This window comes from Phycodurus eques, chromosome 15 (assembly GCF_024500275.1).
Source record: "Phycodurus eques isolate BA_2022a chromosome 15, UOR_Pequ_1.1, whole genome shotgun sequence".
In the NCBI taxonomy this organism is placed as follows: Eukaryota; Metazoa; Chordata; class Actinopteri; order Syngnathiformes; family Syngnathidae; genus Phycodurus; species Phycodurus eques.
In genome coordinates, this window is record NC_084539.1 from 6,485,896 (window position 1) to 6,507,613 (window position 21,718).

The 21,718-nt window shown below is 39.5% G+C and overlaps 1 protein-coding gene across 1 annotated transcript; it reads right to left on the minus strand.

The window, feature by feature from the left end:
• Nucleotides 1-1,629: 1,629 nt before the first annotated feature.
• Nucleotides 1,630-19,372, minus strand: nars1 (asparaginyl-tRNA synthetase 1). Its single transcript, XM_061699402.1, has 15 exons — nt 19,209-19,372; nt 16,140-16,222; nt 11,319-11,384; nt 10,966-11,058; nt 10,772-10,861; nt 10,536-10,614; nt 8,802-8,872; nt 8,491-8,577; nt 8,068-8,289; nt 7,769-7,968; nt 6,442-6,577; nt 6,224-6,337; nt 3,585-3,716; nt 2,832-2,963; nt 1,630-2,733 (listed from the first exon to the last, which is right to left on the minus strand). The coding sequence occupies exons 1-15, from the start codon at nt 19,249-19,251 to the stop codon at nt 2,602-2,604; spliced, it is 1,680 nt and encodes a 559-aa protein (XP_061555386.1). The 5' UTR covers nt 19,252-19,372; the 3' UTR covers nt 1,630-2,601.
• Between the last annotated feature and the right edge of the window lie 2,346 nt (nt 19,373-21,718).

Below are 21,718 nucleotides of genomic sequence, written 5' to 3' on the forward strand. Positions count from 1 at the left end.
CTAGGGTGGCCTGGTGCCAAGTGCACGTGTGGACACCCGTATGCATGAACATGGTGCTCGTTATGGACAATCCGTGATGAGCACAGAAGTCCAATAACAGCACACCACTCGGGTTCTGATCGGGGGGCGTTCCTCACAATCACGCCTTGCAGGTCTCACTGTCATTGCCCACGTGAGCATTGAAGTCCCCCAGCAGAACGATGGAGTCCCCAGCGGGAGCGCTCTCCAGCACCCCCTCTAAGGACTACAAAAAGGGTGGGTTCTCTGAACTTCTGTTTGGTGCATAGGCACAAACAACAGTCAGAACCCGTCCCACCACCCGAAGGCGGAGAGAGGCTACCCTCTCATCCACCGGGGTGAACCCCAACGTACAGGCGCCGAGCCGGGGGGCAATAAGTATACCCACACCTCGCACACCAACTCGGGCTCCTTCCCTGCCAGAGAGGTCACAATCCACGTCCCTAGAACAGACTTTGATGGTTTGGACATGTTCAGAGGAGACATGACCCACTCAATTTCCTTTTGAAAATCAATTAATTTGATTGATATTTTAATTATTGTCAGTTGTTAATTAATGTCTTTGCCATTAGATAATAGTTTGATGATTTGCAACATTTTCTGGAGATGCTAATGTCATTTTTCGACAGATCGGATTTTTCTGCTTTTCCATGCAAACTAAAACAAATTCATCTTAGTGTCCAAAGAGTTCGTTTTTTTTTTTTTTTGCTTCTTTTATACTTTTCACTCAAGCCATCTTTAACATTATTGCCACCGGAGAGATCTTCATGATGTTGTTGCAATACACCCGAGGGCAGCCATTTTACATTCACACAATAGCAGACAGCAAAGTAAACGCTGTTACCTCTGAGATATGAATGAATTTGTGAAAGTGTGGGAACTATTGCACGTCTTTACAGTTATGACAATTGTATGAATGAGAGTAGATGGGGTAATTTATGCACTTGTAATTGTCAGTTTGAAGGGCAGCACATGTCAGTTGTGCAACTCACATCATTTTAAAGAAGCAGTTTATTTCTTTACTGTTGTAAAAAGAAGTGTATTTCAGTGGGCCACCACCATTTGCTTTGTCAATAAGGATTGGCTTTACTATTAATGCCTCAAATTTGAAATAGTCAACCTTTTGAAATAGGACGAAGAACCCTCGAGCCTTATCGTGGTGGAAGGGTCCGTGTCCCCCAATGGTCCATAGAGCTAAGTTGTCTGAGGCGTTATGACCCTGGCAGGGTCACCCATGCCAAAAAAAGGAGGGAGCATGTGGTGATCAGCACACTGACCCCCCTCTGCAGAGCATGGGCAGCGCTCTGTTCCTCTCTCCAGCACTGGTCACCTCCTTGCCTGCGCACCTGGTTTCCATCAGCACAGATCACAGCCTGCATTTAAGCCTGGCAGTCCCAGTGTTCCAGCGCCAGAGTATTCCCGCACCTTCGTGGTACACCGGCCGACTCTTCGCTTGAGTATTGCTTATTGAAGAAAGTCATTTAACTTCCAGTGCTCATATTTACCCATGTGTCTTCTCCTCCTCCAGTGTCTCCTGCAACACTCACAATAAACCCCTTTCCCATGATGTTTTTAGGCAAAAGATACATCAATAGGTAATAAGATCAGTCATGACATTAACATGTTTTATTTGAATTGTTTAAAGACAAATTTACAATAGAATGTTTTAAATAACCAAAGCTGCTTCAGTCATTTCTCTGTGCAAGCAGACAAAGAGAACCTGATTTTAAAAAAACATACCAAATCTTAAGATTAATCATTTGTTTGTTTTGTTTTATTGGTGTTGTGTTTTCCAATTTTCTCAGATAACAAAATTAAAAAACAACAAACATTTGATGACACGTACATAACCGCAATCAACTGATGCACAAATAGGAGCAAAGGCTTTAGTTCATTTCCTTGCAAGACCGTAGTCAGATGTTCTGCAGCACACTGCCAATGTGACTGTTGATTTGAAGTTTTACCCAACTGTAAAAACACATTGGCATCATCAATACCCATGTGCATGTGTATTTTCTTGCCTTGTCCTCTCCTCATGGAAGGCTACACCTCCTCCGACAATGTTCTTAAATCAAAACCAGACATTTGTTCAGTTAACAACCCACAGGCAAAAGAAAATCAGACATCTTTTCCTCCTAGGGAATTTGGACAGGAGAGTAAAATGGGAGTATCAATTGCACAAAAAAATAAAATAAAAACAGCAATGTTGCCACTTATTACTAACCCTATGATAGAGAATTTGCTAAGCTTCAGTCATAGCGTAGACAGAGCTAGAAAGACTACATTTAAGGCAGGAAACAATCAAGCGTATGCAGTACTTCACAATTACAGAAAAAGTGTTCGTTTTCGAGAACACAAGTGGACGTGAAAAAGCTGAAGTGACTGCACTAATGAGGGGACATAATCAGAATGGTGGCTGAGCACCATGCGGTGAAAAACTTGGTGTGATTTGGACCTGAGAAATGAAGCTGAAAACAGAAAAAAAAACATTGAACAAATGTAAATTTCCACTGTAAATGATTCAATATTGCAGTTTAAGTAAGTGATGGTTCCACAGGTGTTTTGTGTGTGTATGTTTTGTATTTAGGGCCGGCAGCGTTGGATGAATCTTGGGTAAAGGCACACGTCTCTGATGTGGTGCCTGTTCAGCAGCCAAGTGAGGAAACGCTCAAGACCGAGGCCATAACCACCATGAGGACACGTGCCGTATTTCCTCTGAACAACACAATAAAGAAATTATATTGAGCTCAAGTTGTAAAAATGCTAATTTAGGTAGAGGAGCAAAAAAGGGTACTTAGAAAGCGGTCAGTTACCTGATCAGTGTACCAGTAGTACGGGGTTGGGTCGATGCCCTCCCTCTTGTAGCCCGCCAACAGCTCCTCAGAATCCCAGATACGCATTGAACCTCCTACAATCTCACCCACGTTTGGCATTAAAACGTCAACCTGTAAGGGGGGGGGGAGATGTCGTTTTTCACAAGTCGAGAATGTTTTCATTTTCATCCAAATGTCTTCAAGGGGATTCAGTTATCCTGTAAGCTTTTTCCTGATTGTTCATAATATTAGATGTGGAAGGTTTTCAATTAAATGTTATACAATACAACGAAACCCTACTGTAAATAACCCATTTCCCTTTTACGTGCCACTCACCAGGGTGGCTGGTGTGGTGAAGCCTATTCCAGCTGACTCTGAGCGAGAGCCGGGGTACACCCTGAACTGGTCTCCAGCCAATCGCAGGGCACATATAGACAAACAACCATTCAAACCTACGGACAATTTAGAGTCATATATATATATATTTATTTATTTTGTTAAATGGGTTTTTACAGTATACAGGTAGGTCCAAAGAGTTGTGTGCCTTCAGTTTAGGGCAGCACTGAGCTCACTAGATGCAGACGGCAGTGTAATTAAGACAAAGAAGAGGCACAGAAGGTCCCCTACTAAACCCATATTACAGCACAAGGTGCACTATTTAGGTGTTAAACCAAATTGGGATTTTGTTTGGCCCTGGCCGAGTTCAGGACTTAGTTTTTAACTGAAGCCAGTGCAACAAACAATGGTGCCTACCGACTCAGTGAGCCGTCTGTCCTCAGCGCAGCGCTGCATGTAGAAGGACTTTATCTCGACTGGGAAACGACAAAGCAGAATGGTTTCATTGATGGCGTCTGTCATCAGCCTCTCGGGGGCTTCGGGGATGTCCTGACGGACACACAGACAAAAAAAGACAAATGAGAGGAAGGTTACCGGGATTACACTTTCAATATAAAAAGGAATGGATGGTCGAGCCCAGAAAATTATTATTTTCACAATGAAGTCAAATTTCAGTATGCACAGTACTGTTCCAACATTCAGTGAAGCCCTGTATATTTACAGTTGTGGAAAATCGCATATTTGCAGATTTCTTTTGCAAAAACATTTGCTGTTTTTGAGCTCTGACAAAAGTTTTCTGAGTACTGCTTTGGCATCATCATGTGGCGTCTTGTTGCCAAGAAAGAACACACACACACACACACACACACACACACACACACACACACACACACACGCACACACACACACACACACATTCTATGCCACTTTACAATTCCAACAAATGGAGTAGTACTAAACAATCACCATATACAGACACTTTCCCCAAAAAAATTTATATCATAAAAGTTAATTTATTTCCATAATTCAATTCAAAAAGTTAAACTTTCATAGATTATAGATTCAGGGCCCACAATTTAAACATCCATTTTATGTACTGCTTATCCTTATTAGGGTCGCGGACGTGCTGGAGCCTATCCCAACTATCTTCGGGTGAGAGGCGGGGTACACCCTGAACCGGTTGTCACCAAATCGCAGGGCACATATAAACAAAATCATTCACACTCACACACACACACACACACCTACGGGCAATTTAGAGTCTTCAATCAACCTACCACGTATGTTTTTGGGATGTGGGAGGAAAGTGGAGTGCCCGGAGAAAACCCACACAGGCACGGGGAGAACAGACAAACTCCACATAGGCGGGGCCGTGATTTGAACTCCAGTCCCCAGAACTGTGAGGCAGATGTGCTAACCAGTCGTCCACCGTGCCGCCACAATTTAAACAATTTCAAGTATTTATTTGTTTATTTTTACATAATTTAGGCTTCCAGCTCATAAAACCCACAAAATCAGGAATTCAAAAACTTAGAATACTGTGGGGGGGGAAAAAAAAAAAAAAAAAAATAATAATAAAAGTTTTGCAGGCCGTAAATGTTTTAAACTGAGGGTCACACATTAATCAGCTACTAAAATCAAATCACCTGCACAGGTTTACCCAGGTGTCATTAAATTGCTTTCGTTTGGTTCAATTGTCTCAGTTGGGCTCGATATGGGGAAGACTGCAGACTTGACAACTGGCCAGACGACCATCATTGATACCCTCCATAGGATGGGTAAGCCACAAAAGTTCATAGCGAAGGAGGCTGGTTGCTCACAGAGTGCAAAGCATATCAATGGAAAGTCAAAGGAATGACAAAATGTGGCAAGAGAAGATGCACCAGCAAAAGAGATGACTGTGGGCTTTAGTGGGTTATCAAACGATTCAAGAATCTAGCAGAGATCCAGAAAGAGTGGAATGAGGCGGGAGTCCAGCTTCAAAAACCACCACATTCCGACACATCTGGGAGATGGGCGACAACTGTCGGGTTCCTCGGGTCAAGCCACTTCTGAGCCTGAGCCAACGCAGGAAGCGTCTCAACTGGGCCAAGGAGAAGACGGGCTGGACTGTTGGCCAGTGGTCCAAGGTCCAGTCCTTCCGATGAAAGTGAAGCGTGCCTCTCATTTGGGAATCAAGATCCAAGGGTTTAGAGGAAGACGGGTGAAGAACAGAACCCAAGCTGCTTGAGGTCCAGTGTGAAATATCATGATTTGGGGTGCAATCTCCAGTGCAGGTGTTGGTAAACTCTGCTTTCTTAAATGCAAGGTCACCGCAACAGTCTACCAGAATGTTTTAGAGGACCTGATGATTCCTTCTGCTGTGGAGCTATATAGAGATGCAGACTTCATCTTCCAGCAGCAACTGGTCCTTGCCCGTACTGCCAGAAGCACCAAAACCTGGTTTGATGCCCATGCCATCACAGTGCTTGACTGGCCAGCCAACTTGCCGGATCTAAACCCCATTAAGAATCTGTGGGGTATTATCAAGAGGAAAATGAGGGGCACCAGACCCAAAAACAAAGACGAACCGACAGCAAGCATAAAGTAAATCAGGGTTTCCCTATCTCTCAGGCAATGCCACAGGCTGATTGCCTCAAAGCCACAGCGCATCAACCAAGTATTGAAGATTAAAATACCATAATTTTGATTGATATAATGTGACCCTAATTTCTCTTTTTTTCCCCCTGCAAAAACTGAGAAGTAAATGGGGATTTCTTCACAGCATTCAAATTTTTTGAATTCCTGATTTCGTGGGTTTTATGAGTTGGAAGGCCAAGTTATGTAAAAATAAACAAATACTTGAAATAGTTTCAATTGTGGGCCCTGAATCTATAATCTTTGAAAGTTTAACTTTTTGAATGGAATTATGGAAATAAATAAACGTTTCCATGATATTCAACATTTTTGGAAAGGGCTGTACACGAGTAGCCCGATGTGAATTACAGACTTCACTAAGGATTTTGATGGCCGAGAGAGCCAAGATATTCTAATGGCGTCGTTTGCGTTATGCTTACCTCTCCAAACTCATAGTAGGTGCCATCATCCTTCTTCACGTCGTGTTCTTTGAGCCATTTGATGGCATCAGAGTAGTTCATTCTCTTGAATGGCCTTTTAGGGGGTTTGAACTCCTGAAATGTATGTACATTATCAGAAAATAAAACAGGAACATTAGAATACAATTTCCCCCCCAAAAAACAACAACAGAAAAAGTGCAGGTGATCCAGCTTGGTACCGGGTTGATGTCATAGAGTAGTTGTGCAGCTGGGGATTTTAGAACTCGGTCCACAACATCACACACCAAGTCCTCCAGTCTCTCCAGCAGGTTGTCAAAGGTTATGAAGGGACACTCCGCTTCAACGTGAGTGTACCTGCACACACAAAAATACAAAATGCCACTTTTATGATGTGGAATTACCAATGTATTGTGCTTCCACCGCTCACAAATGCTTTTTTGCTTGGTATGATAGTACAAAACCAGCCAAGTACCTTAGATAGGCTATGGAAGCACCTTCACTCTTAAGCAGACAGGAACTACTAGACTGCAAAATCTCACTATTTTACCGTGAATATTTGGCTCCATTCATACCATTCATACATAATCTGAATTGGGCATGATGCCCAATTCAGATTGTTTGTTCAATCCCACCTTTTTACGTAGTCATTCACATTACAAAAACAAACGTGACTTGTACTGTGGACGGAATACGTCCGTAACGTCAAACGTATGTGCGCAACCGCGAGGCGCCCCGTTTACCCAAGTAAATGTGGCGCCTTGTGTATGTCTCTTTGTGACACATTTGTGGCAACTTCAAGGATTGTGTGCAACCGGAGCCAATATTTTCTTATATGCATCAGTTGTAAAGCATCATCTTTTCGCTACTTGACTGTTTTTTCCTCCTTTCTCTGCCGTTTGCTTTTGTCGCGTCTGTTTTGTCGAACAATTGTGATGTTTGTCGCCTTCCAATGATGTAGAGGTTGGAGAGCATGCCGTGAGTATCCATATTGCACTCACGTCAGATACATATCCGATTTATATCCACATATGAAAGAGGCCTGGGTCGGATATGAAAAAAGACATTTGAATTGACCTGCAGTGTGTCTAATTCCTGGTCATTGTACTACAAATTAGCAGAAAGAAATTGCCAGTGGAGTAAGACAAAATAGCAGTGAATAAATAAGGGGGAGGAAAATAATAATAACAATAAAAAATTGAAAAAAAAAACACTGGAGAGCCAGTAAGTTTTTCTCTTACTCCACTGGCATTTTTTACCTACTTATTTCAAATACACATTATCTTGAAAAAAGTAAAAGAAAAACTATTTAAATACTAAAACAAGTTACTTTTTACATGATGAATTTTATTTTAAGTGTAATCAGATTAGTTTGGACTAAAAATAAATATTTTTGGTGAGATTGTGAATTTTTACAGTGTAGTGATTAACTTGTGCATTGTTTCCTGACTGCGATCCTGGGTTCACTTTAAGGTTACTCGCCGTTCATGTGGACTTAAATCAATTGCGTTTGTTTTGCTTGGCTAGAGAGTAGAATGGCATGCTCACTCTGAGAGGTGTCTACGGGTGCGGGACTGCTCAGCTCGGTATGACAGAGCAATGCAGAAGCTGTCGCCCAGTGCAGGTATGCATGTCTCCAGGTAAAGCTGGGAGGACTGTGTCAGGTAAGCCTGCTCACCAAAGTAGTTGAGATTAAACAGTGTGGATCCGCCCTCCACCTGAGTCTGCACTAAAGTCGGAGGAAAGACCTGCACAGGAAACAGGAAGTAGATTATGATTATGTTTGGTGAACTGGTCCTGCATCTCCAGGTAGTCTTGCTAAACTAATATGACTTCGTGTGCTTCACCTCGTAGTAACCACGGCTGAAGAAGTGGTCCCTGAAGCACTGTGTGACCATGGATCGGACTCTGAGGACCTTGGATACGTTCTCTCCTCTGATCATCATGTGTCGGTTGTTAAGTTGGACGTCCACGTCAGACTCTTCGTTCAGGAGGTTGTCGGCCCCGCCTGCTGGTGCCAGGCCAATCAGCTCCCAGAAGTCGCAGTGGAGCTCGTGGCCTCCAGGTGCCTAGTGGTATTTTGACAAAAACGTGTCACAAACATGTTAATAAGACACTGGAAATTGTTTTCAATTGTTAAAAGAAATGCCTAATATACCTCCTTTAGAAATACACAGAACATATAATCTCCAATAAATGACACGGAATGTTACTGCAAAACATTTCAGCATGTTTTGCTGCTTGTTTGCATGATAAGCAGGCATGTTTACCTGTTTTCCTTTGGGAACTGGAGTCACCGTCCCATAAAGTGCTACACTGCTCTCGGTAGACAACACTAAGCCATTATAGCACTGACACTGTAGACAAGAACAAGACCAATGAGTTGGTAGATGTTCATACATTTTTACAGATGAATAAAAAAACATTTCCACAGACATTCTATATAAAATTGAACAAAACGTTTACCAAGTAAAACAACATAACCACACAGAAGAACAATATATTATAATGAGGGCTGTCACTCACTGGACAATATAAATTCATACTGTCAAAAAAGGGTAATTATGTGTTAAAGTTTTACCAGTTTATCAGACAGGACACACTGCAGGAAACCAGTGCCATCTCTCAGCACGATAAACATCAAATTTTTCCCTGTAGGCAAACACAATTCAATTAAAATGGGTTCACTTTTTAGAGAACAGTTAATATACAGTGGTGTGAAATTCTGTTGGCCCCCTTTCTGATTTAAACATTTTTGGCATGTTTGTCACACTTAAATGTTTCTCATCATCAAATAAATTTAAATATTAATCAAAGACAACACAAGTTAACACAAAATGCAGTTTTGAAATGGTTTTTATTAAGGGAGAAAAAAAAATCTGAACCTACATGGCCTGTGTGAAAAAGTGATTCCCCGCTAAACCGAATAACTGGTTGGGCCACTCTGAGCAGTAGTAACTGCAATCAAGCATTTGCAATCAGCCCTCTTACAGCGCTGTGGAGGAATTCTGCCCCCCCCTCATCTTTGCAGAATTGTTATAAGTCTAGCCACATTGGAGGGTTTTCGTGCATTAACTGTCTTTTTAAGGTCATGCCACAGCATCTCAATAAATGCAGGTTAGTACTCTGAATAGGCCAGTCCAAAGTCTTCATTTTGTTTTTCTTCAGCCATACAGAGGTGGATTTGCTGGTGTGTTTTGGATCATTGTCTTGCTGCAGAACCCAAGTTCGTTTCAGCTGAGGTGACAGCAGAATTCATGGTACCATTTATCACAGCAAAACTTCCAGGTCCTGAAGGAGCAAAACAGCCCCTGACCATCACACAACCACCACCATATTTTACTTTTGGTATGATGTTCTTTTTCTAAAATGCGTTATTACTTTTACGCCAGATGTAACACGACAAACACGTTCTAAAAAATTCTACTTTTGACTCCTTAGACCACAGAGTATTTTCCCAAGTGTCTTGGGGATCATCAAGACCTCTTCTGGCAAAATTGAAAATAGCCTTAATGTTATTTCTGCTCAGCAGTGGTTTTTGTCTTGGAACTATGCCATACAGGCCATTTATATCCAATCTCTTTCTCATGGTAGAGTCATGAACATGGATATTAACTGAGGCAAGTGAGGCCTGCCGTTTTTTTTTTTTTATGTTTGGATGAGTCGTCGCTACAGTCTTGGGGTAATTTTGGTCGGCTGGCCACTCCTGGGAAGCTTCCACTGTTGCTTGTGTGCTGTTTTTGCCTTTTGTGGATAATGGCTCTCACTGTGGTTCGCTGGAGTCACAAAGCTTTTGAAATGGCTTTATAACCTTTTCTAGACAGATAGACCTCAATTACTTTCTCTCTCATCTCTTCCTGAATTTCTTTAGATATCAGCATGATATCTAGTGTTTGGTCTACTTCACTTTGTCAGGCAGGTCCTATTTAAGTGATTTCTTGATTGAGAACAGTTGTGGCAGTATCAAGCCTGAGAGTGGCTAGAGAAACTTAACTCTGGTATGATAAACCACAGTTAAGTTTTAACATGACCTCCTGAGTTTGCAGGTAGAGCAAAAATCACTTTTTTTTTTAAACACAGGGCCATGTAAGTTTGTATTTTTTGCTCCTTAATAAAAATCATTTAAAAATTGCATTTTATGTTTGTGTTGTCTTTGACTAATATTTATATTTGTTTGATGATGGGAAACATTTAAAAGTGTGACAAACATGCAAAAAAAAAAAGACAAAAAAAAAAAAAAAAAAAAAATCAGGATGGGGGCAAACACTTTTTCACAACACTGTAGCTATCCATATGCGACTTGAAGTCTCTTAACCTTGTCTCCTAAGCCGATGAACCCATCCAAACACTTTTACTTTTTGACCTCTCTTTGGTCCCAGATGACTGATTTTTACCTGAAAAAACACAAAAGGGAAGTTGAAGAATAACTACCAAATGCGTCCCACTTCAGCAATAAGATTGTTGCTTATATATCAACATTCCAATTATCAAAAAGCAATTATGAATTTGGATTTCTTGTTATGATGAGCAAAAATAAAACCAAAGAGCAACCGTTTCCGCTTCGGACAAAGTGGGGTCCTTTTCAATAATGATTGTCTTGGCTTCCTCCAGGTTCTTCTCTCTCCTCTCACTGTCTTCCGCCTGTAAAATAAACAAGGACCAAAAAAACCCAACCGTCAGACTAATGAACAAAATATATACGTGTATTGCAGCAGCTGACGTTAAAGGGTAAGTGAGGCACACACCTCCTTCTTTTCTTTGGACTCATTCTTGGCCTGTTCACGGTTAAAAGCTTTCTTTGCATTCTTCATCTGCGTCTTGGAGATCACTACCCAACGCTGACAGAAACAAATAAGGTATCAAAAATACTGAAATTTACCACCGTCAGTTACATACAATAGGTACAATTCTTCAAAATGTGCAGGCAATCTCGTTAGGTAATGTACATTACGGAAAACTATCAAAAGAGTATTCCACTTAAATTTAATACATAATTATTTACTCAATTGACAAGAATAAATGCCTGTACGAAACATATATGAAATAACAAAAAAACAAACCAAAAAAAAACAAGTGTGTACAAATAATTTCCCGGTACCTCTTCCTCTTTCTGTGTGTCTACATAGATTGTAGGGAATGGTTCTTGGCCAGTGAAGAGCAGAGCCTGTGAAGGTAAATCCAAAAATACCATCAGATATCTTGGTGAAAATATCGCAAATATTCTTAGCACCATTATAACAAAAAATAAATAAAATTAAATATTTAAAAACAAACAAAAAAAACAACAACACATGCTTTAACTTTTGTGAGAAAAATATAACGAAGGTCACACAAAACTTTGGAATTCATTTAACGTAATTAAAAACATATATTGTGTGACTAAACATGGTATTCTGATTAATATAGTGTTTATGGAATAAGAATTAAACAAATAAATTAAATTTTCACCTATTCCAGGAGGCATCCTTGTTGGGTACTATCTAGGGCTGCAACGAATACCATAATTTCTTGTGTATAATGCACATTTTGTCTCCCCCACAATTGTATATATAAAAAAAAAAAAAAAAAAAAAAATCAATAGTCCGCATTATACATGGATAAAGGGGAAAATGGAAAAAAAAACGTTCACATTTTATAAATGTATGCGGCCAACTAGAGGTTATGAAAAAGCTGTAGAGATTCATTCCAATATGCCATCGCCACCTCGAGGTTATGAGAAAGGTGTACATTGTCATTCTAATATATCATTCCAATATGCCACCACCATTCCTATATGACAGGTACATATGAAGGCATATATGTACAGTTGTGATCATAAGTTTACATACCTGGTAGAATTTGTGAAATAGTGTTGTTTTTGTTTGTTTGTTTTTTTAAATTACGACTCATGACTGGACAACAACCATCATTAATTTCTTTATGGTTATGTTTTGTTTAATGACAACGATTTTCTGAAATGCTTGACTGTTTAATTTGAATCCCATTAAAATAAAATAGTGCTTCGCCTGGACCTTCATGTTTTCTTTCAGGAATTGCACCCATCTTACAAATTCTGCCTGGGTAATCAAATATATGAGAATATATTTACTCATTTATTAAATAAAAGTAGGGCTGTGCATTTCAAAATAAGAGTAAGTAAATAAAAACAAAGTATCACATGCTCAAATAAAGTGTTAACTTCAGAATAATTATTTGGAAAAAAAACTAACAAGATACCGATCGTGCTTCATGTTTTGATCATATGGATAGAAGCAAAGTCATGCATTGTAAAAATGCATTATATATAGGTAGAAGGGTTTTCCAGAATTTTGAGGTCAACTTCGGCGGTGCATATCATACATGGGTGCGCATTATACACAAGAAATTACGGTACTCCAATATTTCGAGGACAAAAAAAAAAAAAATCGGGGATCGATAAGCGGATCCGCTTACTTAACTCATTCACTGCCAGCCCATAGTATCAGTTTGATACTATGTGTACAGACAGTAGCTGCCTGTCAAGGGCAAGAAAGAGTTAATTGTGAAGCTCAGAAGAGAAAACGCACGTCTTTACATCAACAATGCTAGGCGCACATATTTGATTCAAGGAGTGGAAAAATGGTGAAAATACAAAGTTTGCAAATTGTGTTAAACAACAAAGACGGTGACGACGTCAGAGAAAATAAATGTGGGGAAAAAAATACGAAATGTCAAATGTGCCTTTCAGACTGAGCACAAAGGTGAACGCCAAATTGCTCATTTCTACAATGGAGCAGTGACTGCAATTGACTTGTTACGCAGAACAGCACTGCAGTGATTGAGTGAGTCTTTGAACCACAGTGAGTACACAATTTAGTGACTTATGTTTGTATTGTTCAATTTGTCACGCCACTGTTTACTGCCTTCTTTTGTGACTATTTTCGGCTCCTCGATGATTTGATTAACAGCTGTGGCTCATTTCTTTGATGTCCGTTACGTACCTAATGATAGTTTAAGCGCAACTTAATAATGTAGTGACATTTCGTCTGTTGGGAGCCAGTGGAGAAGCGTGCTTTAGAAGTGGCACACTTGTTTCCATGTTTGAGTACTCATTTGGCCAGTGTTGTACCTGAACTAGTTCATATTTTGTGTGAACGTGAACTGAACTTAGTTCATTTCTGCCTGATAAACAAATGACAATGCGCTCATTCTGGTGTTAAAGAACTTTCGAACCAGTTAATTTTCATTCAAGAGTGTCAGGTTTTGCTCAGGACTTCCAGGACAAAACGCATATGGACACACTATACGAGGCTTTGTATGTTGGGAATGAACGCCGTATTTGGCAACCGCTATTCATGTTTACATTCGGCAGGCAGTCACAGCAGTCTGTGTGCGCGCGAGTTGCATTCAGGAACACTGCGTAAATGGCAGCGAATGTGTTCTTTGGTTGTTTTGTAATGTAGTACATCATTGTAAAAATTTATTACTAGGAAATTTATTATTTATCCTAGAATGCTTTAGTTCAGGGATCACCAACCTCTTTGAAAGTGATAACTAAGTCTTTGGTATTGATTGATGTGAAGGGCTACCCGTTTAATACGCACTTCTGAAATAATAAAATTACCTTTAATTATATGTCATTACTAATAATTAATGATATTCAACTCCATGAGGACACTGATCCAGCTGTTAATAATTCCTCACAATAATCATCAACAATGACTTAAGTTAGGAAAGATACATATCAATATGCAACATTATTTTCATAAATCTCAAGCGTTTACATTTTCAAATGTTCACCTCTATAGGTGATGTTCACCTCTATAGGGAGAACTATGAACTACCATAATTTCTTGTATATTATGCGAACCCATGTATAATACGCACCCCCAAAGTTGACCTAAAAATTCTGGAAATTTTTACAATGCACGATTTTGCTTCTACCCATGTGATCAAAACGAAGTAATATCTGTATTTTGTTAGTTTTTTTCAAAGTATTATTCTGAAGGGAGGGCTGCGGAGGGGGGGGAAGTCTTTGCATCCCTGCTAAAGCTACTCCCCCCGCGACCCGACCTCGCATAAGCGGTAGAAAAATGGATGGATGGATATTCTGAATTTAAGCACTTTATTTGAAAATGCTTTTTTAAATTCTCTCTTTTTATTTACTTGCTCTTATTTTGAAATTCACAGTGCTACTTTATTTAGTAAATGAGAAAACACAAAGTTGTTCTCATATGTTTGATTACCCAGGTAGAATTTGTAAGATGTCCAATTCTTTAAAGAAAACGAAGACGAAACACATTTGATTTTAATGGGATTCAAATTAAACTGTCAAGCATTTTAGAAAACCATTATCATTAAACAAAACATAACCATAAATAAAACGATGGTGGTTGTTGTTCAGTCACCAGTCGTATTTGGGAGGGGGGGGGGGGGGGGGGATTCACAAATTCTGCCTGTATATGTAAACTTATGAGCACAACTGTACAGATATGCAGTCATACCTACCCCTGTCATATTGGAATGAAAGTGTATTTCATTACACTTTCATTACACTGTGTGTTTCATTCTAATACGCCACCTTTTTCATACCCACCAGGTGGAGGTGGCATACTAGAATGAAAGTGTACAACTTTTTCATAATTTCTAGGGGGCGGTGGCGTATTAGAATGAAAGTGTACAGCTTTTTCATAACCTCTAGATGGCGGCATACATTTATAAAATGTTTTTTTTTCCATTTTTCCCCGATACCTATATATAATGTGCTATTGATGTTTGATAATTTTTTGAGGAAACAAATGCGCAATATACGCGAGAAATTACGGTAGTTAACTTTTGGAACGGTGAACGGAACTTTGAACTAGTCTGCGTAGTAAATTAAATTCACACACTTTGCATTTGGGACGTCAAGTTTGCTATAAGCTTGGCCATGCGTTCCATGGCATTCCATGACGCCTGCAGCTATAGTTGACCAACAATTAAGATCGTTTCATGTCGCAATGTCACAATGGTCATTGCACCAGACTATTGCTATATTAGTCATTCAAACTGCTCTAAGTGCTAGAGGACTCTGCATCTTTTTGTACAATTGTCAAAAAATTTTTTTAAAATGTTTTAAAAATTGTATTACCATTACCAGATAACTAGCACCCCCCCTTATTGCTCAGTGACGGTTTTTCTCAATGTCTTTATGTCTCAAAAGTGTTCTCTGTCAATTGACTGTCTGTTGTTGTACTAGAGCGGCTCCAACTACCGGAGACAAATTCCTTGTGTGGTTTTTTTGGGACATACTTGGCAAAATAAAGAGGATTCTGATTTGGACACTATTGTAGCAAGTTTGAGTTCAAACTCTGTAACTCCAATTGAAAAGTCGAAGTCAAGCCAACCGCAAGATTGTTCATATAAAGCAACACGGCATATATTTATTTCATTTTTTAAAGCACTACAGCAACACCTGCAGAGGCCAATTGCCAACTTCAAAATAAAACCCCCACCATCAGACATCAATGCCTTGTTAGGCTTTTGCTTGTGAATAGTCTCATTCATCCAGGTCATTTCATTCTCAGAGCAATGACACTTCCTTCCTTTCACCCGAAGGAGGGACTGTGTTACATCACTCTCGCAACTTTTGCACACGTAATGAAAAACAAATAAAATAAAATAAAAAAATGGCAGCTTACGGATGTGGTGATTTTAAAAGTATTTTTTTTTTTTAAACCTGCAAAAGTAACCTGCATCTGCTAAAGAAGATATTGAGATTTACAATATAATAATAATATAGGAAGTTTTGACCTCCTGACTTTACTTTTGCTTTAAGTATCAGTGACTGGTATCGGCAGCCTTCACAAGTACCTGATACTTTAAAATAAGACCGGTATTGGCCCGATACCGATTCCTGGTATCGGTACTTACTCATCCCTATTAAAAATTGTACTGGAAACATTGCCTGTACGCTGCTTACCTTGAGAGAAGTCTTGAAGGGTTTCTGCTCAGAGCCATCTCCATCCTGGTCGTTGCCACATTTGTCCGACACATATAGTTCACCTGTGGTACGCAAGTGCAGTATTTTTTAGCACAAGTTCTTCAAACATTTCATTTGAGATTGATGATAAATGACAGAATGTTTTTTGAGTCAAATTGGAGATTTTTATCTTTACTAATAACAGTGCAAGAAATAACCTTGAATATTATGTTTACCATTGAACAAAAACAATATGGTGCCTTGTTTTGAGGTGCCATTCCTGAGCCACTGCAGTATCCGTTTTTTAATGTATTATACTCATTCATTATGATGTAATCCATCAAGGGTTATCCTTGCAGTTAATTTGGTTTCAGTTGTTAAATGGCTTAAGAATATTTGATATTACAAGTATGTAAAGGCATACAATTAGCATACAATTAGATGGTTCTACACCTCCTTTGAAGTCCAGCTGTGTTTGATTATACTGATTGGACTTGATTAGGAAAGCCACACACCTGTCTATACGAGACCTTACAGCTCACAGTGCATGTCAGAGCAAATGAGAATCATGAGGCCAAACGAACTGCCTAAGGAGCTCAGAGATAGAATTGTGGCAAGGCACTGATATGGCCAAGGTTACAAGAAAAATTCAGCTGCACTTTAGGTTCCTAAGAGCACAGTGGCCTCCATAATCCTTAAATGGAAGACGTTTGGAACGACCAGAACCCTTCCCGGACAGCAAAACTGAGCAATCTGTGGAGAAGAGTCTTGGTGAGAGAGGTAAAGAAGAACCCAAAGATCACTGTGATCAAAGTTGCAGAGATGCAGTTGGGAGATGGGAGAAAGTTTCAGAAAGTCAACCATCACTGCTGCCCTCCACCAGTGGGGGCTTCATGGCAGAGTGGCCCGACGGAAGCCTCTACTCAGTGAGAGACTCATGAAAGCCTGCATGGAGTTTGCGTGAAAAAAACAAAACATAACATAAAAAAAACAAACATCTGAAGGACTGAAAGATGGTGAGAAATAAGATTATCTGGTCTGATGAAACCAAGATAGAACTTTTTGGCCTTAATTCTAAGCGGTATGTGTGGAGAAAACCAGGCACTGCTCATCACCTGTCCAATACAGTCCCAACAATAATTTCTACAATTCTGTTTTCTCTGTCAATATGGGGTGCTGTGTGTACGTTAATGAGGGGGGTAATGAACTTAAATGATTTTAGCAAATGGCTGCAACAAAGTGAAAAAAATAAGGGGATCTGAATACTTTCCGTACCCACTGTATATAAATAACTATATTATTTAATTAGTTATTTATATACTTTGGTCCTCCATACCTTTTCGTCCTTACCCCAGTTAAATCAATTTTGTGGTGAGTCTTTCAAGATGCATTATGTTCATGACTTGGGGAATATGTTCGCCAAATTCAAAGCCAAAATCTGTTTAAGGCACTTTTTTTTCCACTTTTGATGTGCAGAGACTTACAAGCACATGACTGAAACTAATCAGTTAATATCATGACAATAACTGCAAGAACTGTTAACTACTTGAGTTCCAGGTCTGTTCTCAACCGCATAGCCAAAATGTTCCCATACTGCTGACCTAAATGAGCTTCGAGGTTCTTCAATTTCACGGTGATTTGTATTACTAGCTATGTTTCCGATTCTCCTCCGTTTCGCTCTCCTCACATACTTGAACAGAACAAGAATTAGCAGTTGCCACTGTTTTGCTCACTCTGGACTGATGACCATCACTAGAAAAAGTAGTCACATGACAGTGACACGCAGTTGTAGGAGGCTTGGTGATGAAATGGATCTTCAATCTAGGATCACGATTTTTTTCCAAATTAACTTAAGTATACGAGATTTTGTAGTGGTGGCCTACTGATAAGCACATCTGCCTCACACATCAAAGTTGTGGGTTCGTATCTGGGCTCACGACTTGTGTGTAGTTGCATGTTCTCTCCGTGGTTGTGTGGGTTTTCTCCGGGTACTCCTGTTTCCACCCACATATCCAAAAAGATGCATGTTAGGTTAATTGAAGGCTCTAAATTGACTTTAGGTGTGAATGTGAGTGTAATGGCTGTCTGCATGTGCGCTGCAATTGGCTGGTGACAGGTCCAGGGTTTACCCTTCCTCGCACTGTCAGCTGGGATAGGCATCAGCACGTCTGCGACCCTAATGAGGATAAGCGATATAGAAAATGGATGGATGGAAGTTTTGTAGCACTGTGAGCTCAGACGTCTTTACCTGGATTAGAGGCACAAAATCTGGAAGTTGGAACAGACGTGCCGCATTTCTCCCATTTCAAAGACAACATAGGTTTGTGCTGCGATTTTTATTGTATTGCGATTTTTGGTTTAGATACTGAATTATTACAGTCCTCATAGTATCTGTATCTTGACTCCTATTAAGGACCTGTGTTCTAAACAAATAACGTTCATAAGGAAATAGATTAAGCGAATGAAGTGAATAAATCTAGACTGACAGATGATAAAGGTTCAAGAATAATTAAGTGTAAAGATAAGAGTATAGTATTGTGATTTTCAGTTTCGATCTGTATAGTTATAAGCCCTAATAAAACTATAAAATGGACCCGTAATAAAGGGGGAAACTCTTATATAAGGAATAATGCTAACTATAAAAACATTACACGCCACACACAATAAATACCGATTCTATTCACTCAGGCTCTGCACAAAACGCAATGATTTATACACGATTGTGTTTGTTTTACAGTATTTGTATGAACAATTAAATCGTGATAACGTAACTCACTGACGGAGCATTCTGTGCGGCAAAATGACAGCTGTAATGGGTTACCATTCGGGTAGGTACAGGGTTTCATTTTCATGTCCGTTTATAATCTTACCATGTAATACTACACTCATTTCAGCAGTACATCAACACGCCGAAAAATGTCTGTGAATATGGCAGCGCAGGAATTACTAGCATGCTAACGGCTAGCATGTCTGTGAATGATGCAATTGGTACGGCACTGTACACATGTCACCAGAAGCTAGGTGGCTAACATACTTTAGCCCACAGAGATTCATTAGTTTCTTACTTACCAACCGACACTTGGTCCACACCTTTAGTTATATCCGTCGCCATATCGGTCCAGACGCTGTTGTAGTCCGCTGACGAATAAATGCGTTTAGAAAATAAAATTGCAAGAGGCACCTGCCGGCTATGCTTGTCTTGTAGTGTTTGACATGAAGCTCTACGCACACACACTCCTGACGAGTGATTGAGTCCCACATGGGTTCTAGGCAGGCCACGCCCCACTGCAATAGGATTGGCTCCTGCGTCACGGGAAGGGCAGGCTACGCAGACGTAACGAGATGACCATCCCAGACATGCATCACATTAGTATGAAATAAAAACAAACACGTTTTTTTATGGCTAGATTTGGGCTGTGGTTGGGTCTTAAGGCGGTTTAGGATGGGTTACGGGTAGGGTTAGTGGGAAACATATTAACGCCTCCACACTTTAGTCACACCTTTTCCCGTCTGGAAGCAGTAGGGCGTATCCTATAAGATACAACAGCCAATCATAGTGCAGCAGTGCATGTCTCGGATCCAGTAATATTGGAGTAGGGCGTGCCCTGCCTACAAACTATGCGGGAATCCTAATAACACCACACTGACTGGTCCTGCCACATTCGCTGCAATACAATCCAAAGGAAATTTGAATTTTTGAGAGACAGTGTTTCTGTAATCCTTTTACTGAATTGATTTTTGTTTGTTTGTTATATCCAGGGAAGCCGAATCACATATTTTGTACTAGAGCGTTCTGGAACTGGGGCAGAGGCAAAAATACTCAACCTCTGTACTTAAGTAGAAGTAGAGACAGAAAAAAATATATACTCTGGTTAGAGTGGAAATTCGGATTCAAGTACTTGAAAGTCAAAAAGACAACATCTGAAATGTACATAAGAACAAATAAAAGCTAGTCTCCTTAAAGATGAACAAACATAATTCTGAAAGTGTTAGTTATTTTAATAAGGGTCTAAACGATAAATCGACTAATCAAAAAACGAAATAATTTAATTTGATAATCAATTAGTGGTCAATTAATCGTTGTACCTCTATGAATAACTTTTTTGTTGTAACTTTTTTTTTTTACAGTATTTTTAATTTCACAACAAAAAAATGTCAGGTGGCACAACAAAATATTCATAAAACTACAGTGTATATACGTTCCTAATCTTTATTTTAAAATAAATATTGAATATATAATTATTTGGAAAGCCATCCCTTAGGGTGTCTACAATAGGCAACATTATTTTATCATTCTCTAGGTCAGGTTTTAAATGGGTTTTCACTTGTATAGCACTACCTTCAAAGTAGTCAAAGTGCTTCAACACAATCATTCACCGGATGACGCAGCATCAGGTACAACTGAGGTTTCAGTAACATAGAAATGGTCCCAGGGGCTGAGAATCAAACTCTCAACCTTTAGGTTGGGAGACGACCCCACTACCACCTGGGCCATGCCGCCCCCGTTTTAAATATCACGAACATCCAATTTTACATGCAAAAACAGGAAAATAATTACAAATTCATATATTTAGTATAACTACATACGTTACACCTATCATTTATTGGTTTAAATCGGTTGCACCACCTGACAACGACTGTGGACGAGACAAGTGACAACAACTGCAAACGCCACAATGGAAATTCAAGCGGCACACATTAAAACCACAACACAGCTACATTAAAGTAGAACGGACTGTATAATTTCTCTGGGTTACCAGGGATTACATGTATCTGATGGACCAAGTGACTAAATCGGGAAGTTGCACAAGTTTTACCGAGCTTAGTGGAAATACTGATGATTTAAATGACAATATTTGTATTTTGAACTTTGTTGTCAGTAGTTTTTTGAGAGCAAAAAGAAAAAAAAAGTAAATTTTACTCAAATGAATCATATTACTCAAAATTAAAGAAACTGATGATTTTGCAGTGGTCTTAAAAATGTTTTCAGAGCAGTATAATTGTCTAATTATATTGATATACAGTTCAAAACTAATTGGATACATTTTGAAATCAGATGTCAAGGAAAATTAGTTCAACATCTGTTGAATTTATTGAAAAATGGGATGTGGTTAAAAAAAAAAAAAATGCAACATCTCAAAGTGAAGACCATTTCCAATTTCAGTACATACAGTATTTTAGCAAAAACCGTGAAGTAGACGTTTAGCAGGCCACATAAAATGATGTGGCGTGCCAAAGCTGGCTCCCGGGCCTTGAGTTTGACCCCTGTGTACTCGCCATTGCATATACAGTATCTAAACAAGATCTCAAAAAGCCCAAATCAGTTTCAGTCACTTTTGCTTCCTTTGGTCTTTTGATGTGCTGAGACAAACGAGCACACATCTGGAATTAATCAGTTTATACTATGACAATATTTGGAACTGAATTAAAATGACTAACACTTACAAGCTGAAATCACGCGATTGAGTGGGTTCCTCAAAGTGGCGTCTGCATTAATTTGAGAGATTATTGAAACTCTTGTCCAAATAAACTCATCCTTAGTGTGCGAAGATGAAAATAGTTTTGAATCAGAGGCAATC